This window comes from Corylus avellana, chromosome ca6, assembly GCF_901000735.1.
Source record: "Corylus avellana chromosome ca6, CavTom2PMs-1.0".
NCBI lineage: Eukaryota > Viridiplantae > Streptophyta > Magnoliopsida > Fagales > Betulaceae > Corylus > Corylus avellana.
Window position 1 is genome coordinate 28,037,468 of NC_081546.1, and position 12,502 is coordinate 28,049,969.

Sequence of the window (12,502 nt, forward strand, 5' to 3'; positions counted from 1 at the left end):
AGCTTAATTATTTGGTAAATTTTTCGAAAAAATTTCAATTCTAAAACACTGGCACCATGCTGCTGCCAGATAAACACTGCGGTGGTAGCCTGCCACCGTGGAGCAACATTTTTTTTTAAAAAAAAATTAATTAATTTTTCGTTTTATTTTGTAAAAATATATCTCAGTTATTTTTTAAAATTGAAAATTATCAAACCAATTTTCATTAATTATGAACCCCAAATACAAAATTTTTTAAAAACGTGACCCCCACCGGGCCACCAAATTAATTCTCAAATTTTTTTTTTTTTTAACCGAAAATCATTTTTATAACTTTACCAAATGGGGTGCCTCTCTCAATGATTTGCTATTCATTGTACAATAACAAGTAAATGAAACTTGACTAATAATATTACAAAAGAAAAAGAAAAGGCAATATACAAAGACAAAGCAGATGGTTTATCAGCTTCTTTCTTTTTACAAAGCAATAAATGCATATATCTATATATTTATATAAAATAGATATAGAAATTTTATCAAGACAAGAATTATAGTTCTAGCGAGTGTCTTTATGTTATGATTTTGTTGGTACACTTATCTATACATTGTCTTGCTAGGGAACAAACAAAGTTGAAGGCATATTGATAGATTTGCCTGAACTAAGCCAGCCGATACACTTGAGTCCCACAGCCTTTGAGAGGATGAAAATGCTCAGAATATTTATAAATCGTAATGCATGTTTTTCTGAAGAGCCTAATTTTCTCTCTAATGAATTAAGATTAATAGATTGGGTTGGATATCCTGGAGAATATTTTCCACCCAATTTTCGTGGAGAGAAACTTGTGAATTTAAGAATGGTTGGTGGTCGCATCAAGACATTGGAGGGAGTTGAGGTAAAATATTTATTTTAATATCTGTGTTTTTAAATTCTGTTGTAAACTTCTTTCAAAGTTCAAACAAATTTATTTCTTTTTTTTCTTCTTTACAGTGTTTCCAAAGCTTGACAACTATGGATTTCTATAGCTGTGAATTCCTTGAAAAAATCCCTAATATTTCAAGGATCCCAAATTTAGAGTTGTTGAAACTTTGTTATTGCAAAAATCTAGTTGAGGTTCATCATTCTGTTGGATCACTTAATAAGCTCAAAAACCTGACCATTTTCTCTTGCTCTAATCTTAGAAGTTTCCCGAAAAGCTTCAAGTCTAGATCCCTAGAGAAAATCGATTTTATTAATTTTTCAATGCTTAAGAGCTTTCCTAAAATGGAATGTTTAGAGGATATTTACTGTTGTGATTCCTTAAGGGCACTTGATTGGGGCTCCACGTCCACGTTGTACTATTTAAATCTATCATGGTGTGGTATTGTTACGCTTTCTCGATGTATCGAAAGTTTTGTTGGATTGAAGGTCCTTAAAATGGTTAATTGCAAGCAACTTCAAGAAATTCTAGGACTTCCACCAAATGTAGAAGTAGTAACTGCTTGGGGGTGCGTGTCATTGGAAATATTTTTAGAAGGAAGTAGAAAATCTCAATTGTTTAATACGGAGGATCCACCAGAGCCTATGGGGGTTGGAACAGAAATTCCAGCACAACAATCATTGAGAAAGATAAATTTATCGGATAGCGCTATTGTTAGCCTTCCTACATTCTTCAATAGATTTGTCAAATTGGAGAAGCTTTACTTGGAAGGTTGCAAGCAACTTCGAAAAATTCTAGTACTCCCACCAAATGTAAGAAAACTGAAGGCTTGGAATTGCTCATCATTGGAAGTATTTTTAGGAGAAGCTGGAAGATCTCAATTTAATACATTTGTCCCACCAAATCCTTTGTGGGTTGGAACAGCATCTTCGGCACTGCAACCATTGGAACAAAAGTTTCAACTTGAATGCTCTTTCAATAGTTTGGAATTTCTAGATCTAAGCGGTAGCGCTATTGTTAGCCTTCCTATATGGTTCAACAAATTTGTCAAATTGGAGAAGCTTAAATTGAATTATTGCAAGCAACTTCGAAAAATTTTAGTACTCCCACCAAATGTAAGAGAAGTGGAGGCTTCTAGTTGCTCATCATTGGAAGTATTTTTAGGAGAAGCTAGAAGATCTCAATTGTTTAATACGTTTGTCCCACCAAATCCTTTGTGGGTTGGAACAGCATCTTCGGCACTGCAACCATTGGAACAAAAGTTTCAACTTGAATGCTCTTTCAATAGTTTGCAATTTCTAAGTCTATGTGGTAGCGCTATTGTTAGCCTTCCTATATGGTTCAACAAATCTGTCAAATTGGAGAAGCTTTTCTTGAGAAATTGCAAGCAACTTCGAGAAGTTCCAGAGCTTCCACGAAATATAGAAATTGTAGATTTGGGTGGATGCACGTCATTGGAAAGATTTCCATTTAATAATATATACGACTTACCAAAGCTATCGTGGATTGACTTCTCCTATTGCCCTGAACAAATAGGGAATGCTGTACACAATCAATTATCCAGTGAGGTATCTCTCTCTCCCTCTCTCTCTCTCATATATATGTACATGTTAGTGCTTGTCTTGATTTGTAGGCTGTATCACTTAAAATTTGTCATATCCGTGTAACAGGGACATCCTAAGTTCAGTGGATTCCCTCACTTTAGGTGTAAATATCCGGGAAATAGGATTCCAGGTTGCTTCAACTATTGTAAAGAGGTTTCAAATACTAATTTGTGTGAAATAGATACCGGGCCTCTACATTTTGATTCAAAGAATACAATATTTGCTTTCTCTGCTGTTATTGGAAGGAGGGATCATGGAAAGCATCAATCTACTTTTTATATTCAGTTTGAAGTCTTCAATAATGGTCAGGAAAATCGTTCTAATCGCGCTATTATGAAACGTCAGACCACCAGGCCAGATCATGTAATTTTAATTTACAAATCATACCATTCTCAGCTAACGACGAATAATCTTCGAGTTAAATTTGGAATCTATCATCGTCCACCGTTAGTGTTCTTTAAAAGCTGTGCATTCCATATAATAGAACAAGGGTATGATGATGATGACGACGACGACTATGATGATGATTATGATTATGATTATGATTATGAAGAATGTAGTAATTCTGATGATGATTTTGATCATAATTATAATTATGATTATGAAAGCGACTGGAATCCAATAGAACAGAGATAGGATGATGATGATGATGATGATGAACGGCACAATTTACATTTCTGTTCTAAGAGACGCCGTAATGACGATGATGAAGAAGATGGTGATGGTACCCACAACAACAGAGGCATTCTTCGCTCCAGAAAATTGTATAGCTGCCAAGATCTGAGAATGAAATTAAATGCTTCTCAACACCCTTGTGGTGGACTCTACCAACATGGAAAACGCATCCTTCATTGTGTCAAGCCCATAATTACAGGCACCAACTTGTGTACTCTCACTTTCGCTGAGGAATTTCAGATGCCTCTTGGTGAATCGCAATTACATCAATCAAATCACCCCCAGAACTTGGGTTATAATAATGTAAGTGCTTCACTTATTACAAGTGAATTTTTGGCTCTACACAAAATATTGATTCTTAGCCATGTTGGTTTCACAACCTGGCTCATCCACTAGAGCATTTTTATTACCCTTTGAAATTAATATTGCTTTATTTGAGGGACTAGTTCCTGCTTTTATAGTATTTTGCTTTATTATTTTTATGGCATATTCAGGATTTCATTTTGCTTTGGGTTTGTGCATTATGCAAGATTTGCGTTATGCTGGCAAGCTGTTAACATGCTGCAAATTTCATGTTAGTGGTGTTACTCTCCATAGCCTCTCTTAATAATTCTTTTTTGTAAAGTTTTTAAGGTAAAACTTTCCAAGCGATTGTAATTGAATTTTGTGGCAAAAAACTGACTTGCAATTTTTAGTAAATGTTTAGCAACTCTAAATCCCATGCTCATACTTTCTTTCTGTCATGTAGTAAGCCACCTTAATGAGACTCAAATTACAATTAGTAATGGCTACTTCTCTATTTTCTTGTTTATTTGTGTTAGTATTATGCAATTTTGTAAGATTGGTATTGACACGGTTCAAAGATTTGGTCATTCATGCAATTTTGCTTGATCACTTCTTGGATGAAAATTTAGTTTTTGAGGCCTTATAGCTTAGGGATAAAGTTTAGATGAACATAAACTTTGCTAAAATTTTTCTTTTACTTCAAGGTTTAGTTAAATTTTTCACATATTTGCTTTTTTCTGTCTTTCTTTCATTATTTTTCTCCATTTTTTCTTAAGATCACACAACAACACGGAAGAGAAAATCAGTTCTTCTGACATAAAAGCTTGATCATAATGTCACTATGAACTAATTGATAAAGGGTCCTAGTATCTATTGGTGTGTCTTTCTTTTTTTTCTTTTTTTTCTTTCTTTTTGATTGGAAAGTACATACATGATGAAATTTTGGTATCATGTCGCACTTTGTATCCTATTCTTACTGGGAAAGGAGGTGCTATTCATTTGAATCATGATCTTCATGTTGCTACACGTCCTTGGAGATTACCACAGCTCTATTTTCATTGTCCATAGATTCTACTCTTAGCAGTTTGAGTTTTTTCATGAAGGAGGCATTTGGATTTTTAAGGAAACTATTAATATTGGTTTCTTTATCTTAAAAATGAAGAAACGGTTGAATACTTCTTTTCTTCGAGGAAGGGTGCTCTGCTCTGTGAATATTTTCTCTTGTTTTAGTGATAGCTTACTTGACTATGACTGAACTCACCCTGGTGCTCGATTAAGTTCATGAATCTAATGCACTCAGCAGAAAAATCTCATAGACAAGTCCAAGAGTGTTGTGAAAACAACCAAAACTTAACAATTTAGAATTAGCAGGTTTTATATTCATTTTTAGAGGGAAAATTTTGTTTATTCTGTCATTTTGCAGGATATAATGGATCCTTGACTCAGTTGGATGATCATTATAATCTTCATGTGGATGGTTCTCATACGGTATGTCCTGATCCAAAGACTTTGTGGAAATTTCTAATGAATCTGATGTATATCCTGCAAATGTTTACCTACAAATGTGGCATTACTAATTGAAATTGGTGACTGTTACATTCTTCATAGGATGGTGCTCGAGGGTTCACTGGTCTATTGCCTGCCTAGCTATAACTCATCTGCTTCTGGGACACTTGTGGGTGCTGAAGGGCAGTATGCCGGCCAACAACAATATTTTCCTTCCTCAGGATATGTTCATCAACATGTCTCCTGTGGATCAGAAGCTTTTTCTATTCATTTTTAGAGGGAAAATTTTGTTTACTCTGTCTCCTTTGGATCAATCTTTTGTGTCAGAGGTTGGACTATTTTTTCCAAGTAAAATGGCTTAAACTCTATGAAAATATTTGGCAACACTGCTAATAAATTTTCAAAGTCTATTCCTCATACAACACCAATCAAAACACTGAACAAGGTACTTCATTTTTTGTTAGCTAAATCACATGTTTTCTCATTTTCATGTGGTAAAACCATCGTACAAATTACATTTTAGCTTGATGCTTTTTCTTAATTTTAATTTCATTGGAGACTTATTTGCTAGAGAGCTGGATAGATGAGTATGATAGTATGGTCATGCTGCTGTCGATGCTTGGAGTAGATAGAAGATAAAAAGCTAAGAAGGGTAAATAATTTTTTGAATAGAAATAGCAAATGTTAATAGTCATTGGTTGGGGATTATTTTTTTTTATTATTATTATTTTTTTTTTGAGGAAAATGCATTTTATCCCTCAAAACTATTCACCCATTTGCATTATTAACCAAAATATTTTATAAGTGACACTTTACCCCCTTCTCAAAGTATCGAATATTGACACTTGACCCTCATGAAGTACATTTCAACTCAAGGATAAAGTGTCAATTCAAAATACTTTAGGAAAGTAAAATGTACTTCATGGGGATCAAGTGTCAATATCAGATACTTTTGGAGGTAAAACATCACTTTTTAAATATTTGGGTTAAAAGTATAAATGAGTAGACAATTAAGGAGATAGAGTGCATTTTTCCCTATTTCTTTTGTGTGTTTATTTATGTATTCACATATGTGCAGAGATGATTGGGCTGGTGGGCTTTGAAAAAGATATGGACTTTTGACAACTTGACATGTGGAATGGTTTCTTCCACGCAAAGTGGCTTCTTCTTAGGCATCAATGGGAAATAAGTCTACCTATCCAAGTTCGGTATGGCATGCAAAATATGGTTCAAAATAAACCATTGTTGAAAAATTCTTTTTATTATACTGTTTTAGGGTTTTTGCTCTTTTTGATAGGCATGTACAGTGGTTATAAACTTTATCATTTTCCTCTTCTTGTAGGGTTCACCTAGAAGCTTTGGGAATCCTTCTGCATATAGGAGTTTTCTGCTATGAATTACTTGAATTCAAGTCAAGACAGTGGTGCCCAGTTGTTTTCTAATCCCATCAGATGTTGGACTTGTGCTTTGCTGACTTGGAGTTTCTATTCCAATGGATTTTGGAATTGTCAGTGTTTGTGGTCCGATCTTGATGCAATTTTAGTATGCTGTTCCTGACAATGAGTACTATGTATTGATTGGTGTCGATCGTTGGTCTTTCTCTCCAGTCGCTTTGTTGTTAATACATACTTGGTGAGATATTTCTTTATTCTTGTTGGAATCCACTTTAGGGTGATGAATTTATGTTTAATCCAATAATGCATATATTCTTGACGTGGTGATAACCTCTAGATATTTCTCCTCTAGATATTTTTCTAGGGAAGACAATTGTAAACTCATTATTGTTGATAGTGAAAGATTTGATTGGATTAGGTCCCGTGGTTTTTCCCTTCGCATTGGAGACTTTTCCACGTAAAAATTTTGGTGTTTTGCTTGTGGGTTGCTTGATTATTATTCTACATTGTGAGTTTATTTTTTGGTGCTAGTGTGACTATTTAATTTGCACAAAGAAGGGTACATAGATTAATTCTGTTGTGTATCTGAAATTGATATTCACCCCTAACAATGTTGGAGTACTTGTTTTCTAACTGACATTGAGCTTCTATAAAAGGGAGCTTAGAGAAAAATAGACGTTAGAAAATCTCGCCATTTTGCTTATTTTGTGTGAGTGTGAGATTTGGTTGTATTAAGGTTTTGAGTGGTTTTCTCGTCTTATTACTCTTTTGTGGGATTTGGGTGTTTTTGCCTTTTGGGGGTTCTGAGTCATTTTCTCGTTTTGTTAGTCTTTTGTACTTTACTCCATTTTTTTTATAGTGAATTTTCTTTGGGTTGCCTTCACTAGTGATTGTAAACTTGGTAAGCCGAATCACTTAAATTTTGGTGTCGTGTGCGATTAATTTTTGTTTTTTTTCTTATTTTTTGCATTTAGTTGTGAAAAAATATGATAAATTTCCAATTATTTTCTTAGTAAAGATCATGAAGCTTGTTATCTCTTGCTTTTAGTGCCTAGTGCTTAAAAGTCAGATCCAGTTAATGATGATGAATTTATTTAGATTTTCTAGGATAATTCCAGAACAAAATCCTTAAAAATTTAGCAAATAAATAGTGTAGATTTTGTTATCTTAATATGAAGAACTTATTAACCCCTAACATTTCTCTAATATTTATCACTTAAGATTTTGTCATCTTACTATTTTTTTTTTTTTTTTTTGACATGTCCGCACAAGAGGGGGAGGAGGATTCGAACTAGTGACCTCCGCTTCATTAAGCGTAATCCTAGCCGATTGAGCTACCTCTTGAGGACTCATCTTACTATTTATCACTTGAGCGATCATCAATTTTTTTACTCCCTTATATCTTAATAAGGTTATATGTGGCTAAAATAATGATTATAATGAAACTATTTTTATAAAATATGGAGTTCAAGATAAAGAAAAACAAAATCCAATATTTGTGATCTCAACCAAAATTCAATATCCAAAAAGAGTTGTCATCCAAGTCAGATTGCAACAAAAGCCATTGGAAAGCTTGTGGTTATGCAACTTCTGCATTTTATAAGCTTATAAACATGGGGGTGGATCCATCCAAACCCAAATACATCTTGTTTGAGCCAATCCGGATTCCTTTCAAACCCAAATCCAAATCATCTTAATTCTCTTAGAGAGCTTTTCAAATTGCATGTAATTTAGAAAATTAATTATCGGAATCTTTATTCATTTTCTCCAACCAAAAAGAAAAAGAAAAGAAAAAAAAAAAAAAAAAAAAAAGAGGCTATTTTTAGAAGGCGGTGGTATTGATTATTCCGATTCCATATTTTAGATAAGAAAGTTTTTTATGGGCTGATAAAAAGGCTAAAAAAGGTCATTTTCAGAAAAAAGAAAAGAAAAAAGATAAGGTTAGATTTTCTTGCTATAACTAATTTGGAAAAGGAGTCATACACAAGTTTTTCCACTAACAGAAAGTAAGGTTTGTCTAATACCGTATCCATATTTGATCTTCTTATTAGTGATTTTGATCATACAAGATTTAGCCAATAAAGCACCGATGATGATTTCCTATAATTTTATTTTTTTAATTGTAAATTTTCAAATTACGTAATTTAAGCTATTTGTAGGCATCGAAACATTTGAAAAATGCTACATATTAAAAAAGTGGCATGTTATGGAGGTAACAAAAAAAAAAAAATCCTTCCAAAATACTTTTTCACTTTTGTAGAAACGATTCTTCTTCATAAAACTAAAATACAATTTTTTACTCAAAGCTTTGTACAGCATAGAGAGTTAGAAACTGACGAAAATATATTCAATTTTTAACTGGAACTAACTACAATTTTAATAGGTAGCATTTTTCAAGCATTTCGATACTTAAAACGATTAAAATTGCGTAATTTGAGAATCTATTATTTCTTTAAAATTGTAAGGAATCATGATCCATAAAGGACACATAAACAAATATAGAAACATCCCCAATCCAAATATTCAAACAAATTGACAAATTTCTAATGTAAGCAAGATATTAACATCCCACTTATGGAATGCCATTTAATTATTTAATTATCAATTTAACTCTCTATATTGTATTTATGGCTAAATTTAAATGTCACATGGACATATAATACCTGTTCTATAGAAGTCACAATGACTTAATCAAATATATTTTGTTTTCTATTTTTCTATTTTTTATTGTTAATTACATAGTTTAAAATATTAATTTAATAAATAGAATTGAAGATTTCTTTTCAAAAAATAAAAATCCTTGTCTTTTATTTTTGTGTTTTTAAGTGCAAAGACGATGGGCAAATAAGAGTAATGTTACAAGTTTCTCTTGAGTTTCTTTAAGAATAACGTGACTATTAAAATTATCGTTTAATTAAAATTCAATTATGATCGGTCACAAGTTTAATAATAATTTTAATAATTATATTATTCTTGGACAAAGACAATAAGAAGACAAGAAAGAGTTATAAAATTATTGGGCAAAGTATTGTGGCCCGGGGGATCTCAAGGCTTTCCTGGCGTGCGCCAAGTTTTACTTTTTCACCGTCAAACGACTTTGGTCAAAGAACACCCGCCCGCACACCTTTTACACCATAACACTAAAACCGCGTCTATATATAGCGGAACATACACAAATTCTTACTTTGATTCCCTTTTCCCCTCTCTCTCTCTGGCGGGCTGTTTCTTCTTTTCTATTTTTGGTTTTATTTATTTTTTCTTCCATTTTTTGGGTTTTCTTCGTTCTTCGGGTTTCTCAGAGTTCCGAGGAAAGGCAGGTATTCGTTTTTTCGTCTCTGATTCCTTCAAATTCCCTTTTTCTAAAAAAAAAAATTCATGGATTCAATGATAAAAAAATTTGTGGGGATTTCGTCTTATTTGGTGTATGAATTTGATTGTATCTGATTTCTGTTCCCGTAGATTTTGAATCCATGATCGTTAATTTCTAGGGCTTGGAATTTAAATTCGTCTCGCATTTAGGGGCTGTATATATGTATGTTAAATGGTTGTGTTTGTTGGCCGTGAAATTGTGAGAAAAGGACTTGAATTTGGGACCTGTTTCAGGTTGGAGTTTGAATAGCGTCCACGATCTCTGTTCTTAAATTAATATGCGCCAACTTTCTGGTTGTTTTCTGATAGAAATAGGAAAATATCAGATATTGAAAGAGTAATGTTGTGGTTTATGCTATATTTGTCATATGAAATCGTTCCCTTCATCGTAGATACATGGTTGTATTTGGCATGATTAGTGGAGGTGTTTCTTCGATCTAAAACAATTTAAAAAACTAGAAAATATAAAATTTGAAATTGGGTTTTCTTTTAGCTTTGCATGCAGTTTTTTTTTTTTTTTCCCAATTCATGTTTGAATCCGCGGGTTTGGTATTCTGATATATGCTGGATCTGATTGCAGGGTGTATACAAGTGTAGGAGATGTTAGAGCAGTTACTAATATTTACCCGAGGGGGATTAATCCTCTGGACATGTAAAGAGCTTGGAAATGCTCTTAGGGGATCACCAATTGACACCTTGATCAGGTCTTGTCTTTTGGAAGAACGACAAGGAGGTGGAAATGTTCAACTTTCTAAAGAGAGGAAGAGCCCCTCTCTCTCGAATCATGAAACCTTTCTAAAATCCCTTCTACTTATAGGTTCCGTTGTCATACACCTGCTCTCATGCATGTGAAGTTCATATATGTGAAACTATATTCCATTTAAAAATGTCTAATTGTTTTTAATCTTTTAAATAATTTTTGTTCATGAATTAAATAAACTCAACCAATTCCCTTTGTTTTGGATGGTATAATTTGCTTAAATAACTTGTTCATCACCTAAATTTGAAAATGAACATTCCATTTATTGCGGTATGTATAGTTTTTGTACCACCAACTTTTCTTTAGTCTTACGTGTTTAATACATAATTTTTATTCTTTTGATATGAAAGTAACACATTAGATATTTTGTTATCTTTTTGTATTGGCAAGAATGAATCTGAATTTATACATAAAAAGAATTCGATATTAGTAAAAAAGACATACTTTCAAGTTGCCCAATATTCAATTGGAATAGAGTCTCGTGTACAAAAGGTGAAGTCGCTTTTGGATATAGAGAAGAAAGACAGAATATGCATGGTAGGGATCTTTGGAACTCGTGGAATTGGTAAGACAACTCTCTCTAAAGCTATCTACAACTCGATTGATGCTCAGTTTGAACGTAGTTGTTTTCTTGAAAACATTAAAGAAGCTTCCAGCCAAAGGGATGGTCTAATCCAATTGCAAAATAAACTTCTTTCAAAGATCTTAGGAAGTTCAAGTCCAGTGGTTGACAATGTTGATCGTGGAAGTACTTTGATAAAGCATAGACTTTCCCGTTTAAGGATACTTTTAGTTCTTGATGACGTGGATGATTTAGTCCAATTAGAAAAGCTAGCTAGAAAAGGCGATTGGTTTGGCTTAGGAAGTAGAATCATCATAACAACAAGAGATAAACTTTTACTTCGTGCACATGGAGTGGATTCAATATACGAGGTGAATAAGTTGGATCATGATGAATCTCTTCAACTTTTTTGTTCGAATGCCTTTAAAAGAGACAAACCTAATGATGGTCATCGGGATATTGCAGAAAATGTTGTACGTTATAGTGAAGGATTGCTACTAGATTTAACAACGCAAGGCTTGGCTCTAAAGGAAAAGAGATATGCTTTGTCGGAATAGAAAATTGGACGAGTACAAAAGAATTTCTAGTAAAAAAATTAAAAAAAAAAATTAGAATAATTTGTGATGGGTTGGAGGACACTTAGAATGACATTTTCCTTGTCATTGCATGTTTTTTTCAGAAGACAGAAAGAAGGTTATGTCATTAAAATATTGTAATTTCTTTCCAAAAAATGCTATTGAAGTGCTTGTAGATAAGTCTCTCATATGTATTAGTTCATTTAAGAGGAGATTAATTATGCATGATTTGATGCAAGAAATGGGTTGAGAAATTGTTAAGAGGAATCACCAAAAGAACATGAGGAACATAGTAGGTTGTGTTTGTTCGTCATGTCCTAGACGAAAGACTTGTGTTAAAAATCCTTTATAATTTACATTTGTTTATTTTTCATAAGTTAAGTTACAAGAAAAATATTGCACTTTTTTTATTTAAAAATGCCAAAAAACGCATATATATATATGTTAGACAGAAGAATTGAATAAGTATAATTTTAGGAAAATTAATTTTTAATAAAAACATTTTTCATAACAAAGCACAGTTTTTGCTTTTTTTTAAAAAAAAAAAAAAAAAAAAATTACAATTTTTTTAGAAAACGCCCTACACCGTTGTAATCGAATATTTGAAAACATATGCTCACTTTTCAATTGTGGAGGCTGTCTTATTATTTAAGAAAAAGAAATAAAAAATGAAAAAAAGAAAATAAGTGAAAACTCGCCACTGTGCTTGAAGGCCGCCCCTTCAAATTCAATGGAGGCATGTAGAGAGCCACCCCCATTCGTGATTCTCACAGAAGGAAACCCCCCTCCCTCCTTAAGTGAAGGGATGGGGTCTGCTGGTGGAGGCCAACATTCAAGGGATTTATTTTGTTTTCAATTTAGTCATTGCAGTTAAAT

The 12,502-nt window shown here is 32.9% G+C and overlaps 2 protein-coding genes across 2 annotated transcripts in view; both read left to right on the forward strand.

Moving 5' to 3' along the window:
• The window catches only part of LOC132185537 (disease resistance protein RPV1-like), a 9,772-nt gene extending 3,057 nt beyond the window's left edge, over positions 1-6,715 (forward strand). Inside the window, exons 3-10 of the mRNA XM_059599300.1 lie at positions 597-872; positions 968-2,464; positions 2,567-3,478; positions 4,884-4,948; positions 5,069-5,411; positions 5,525-5,618; positions 6,045-6,174; positions 6,309-6,715. Coding sequence (XP_059455283.1) covers positions 597-872; positions 968-2,464; positions 2,567-3,136 — 2,343 coding nt within the window. The 3' untranslated portion in view covers positions 3,137-3,478; positions 4,884-4,948; positions 5,069-5,411; ... (1 more) ...; positions 6,045-6,174; positions 6,309-6,715. The remainder of the gene's footprint in view (positions 1-596; positions 873-967; positions 2,465-2,566; positions 3,479-4,883; positions 4,949-5,068; positions 5,412-5,524; positions 5,619-6,044; positions 6,175-6,308) is intronic.
• A 4,308-nt stretch (positions 6,716-11,023) lies between these two features.
• On the forward strand, positions 11,024-11,608 carry LOC132185538 (disease resistance protein RUN1-like). The gene has a single exon (XM_059599301.1). The coding sequence runs from the start codon at positions 11,024-11,026 to the stop codon at positions 11,606-11,608; it is 585 nt and encodes a 194-aa protein (XP_059455284.1).
• The last annotated feature ends 894 nt before the right edge of the window (positions 11,609-12,502 follow it).

Excerpts from the sequence above, each read along its gene's own strand:
- LOC132185538 (XM_059599301.1), top strand. The coding sequence starts at position 11,024 with ATGGTAGGGATCTTTGGAACTCGTGGAATTGGTAAGACAACTCTCTCT.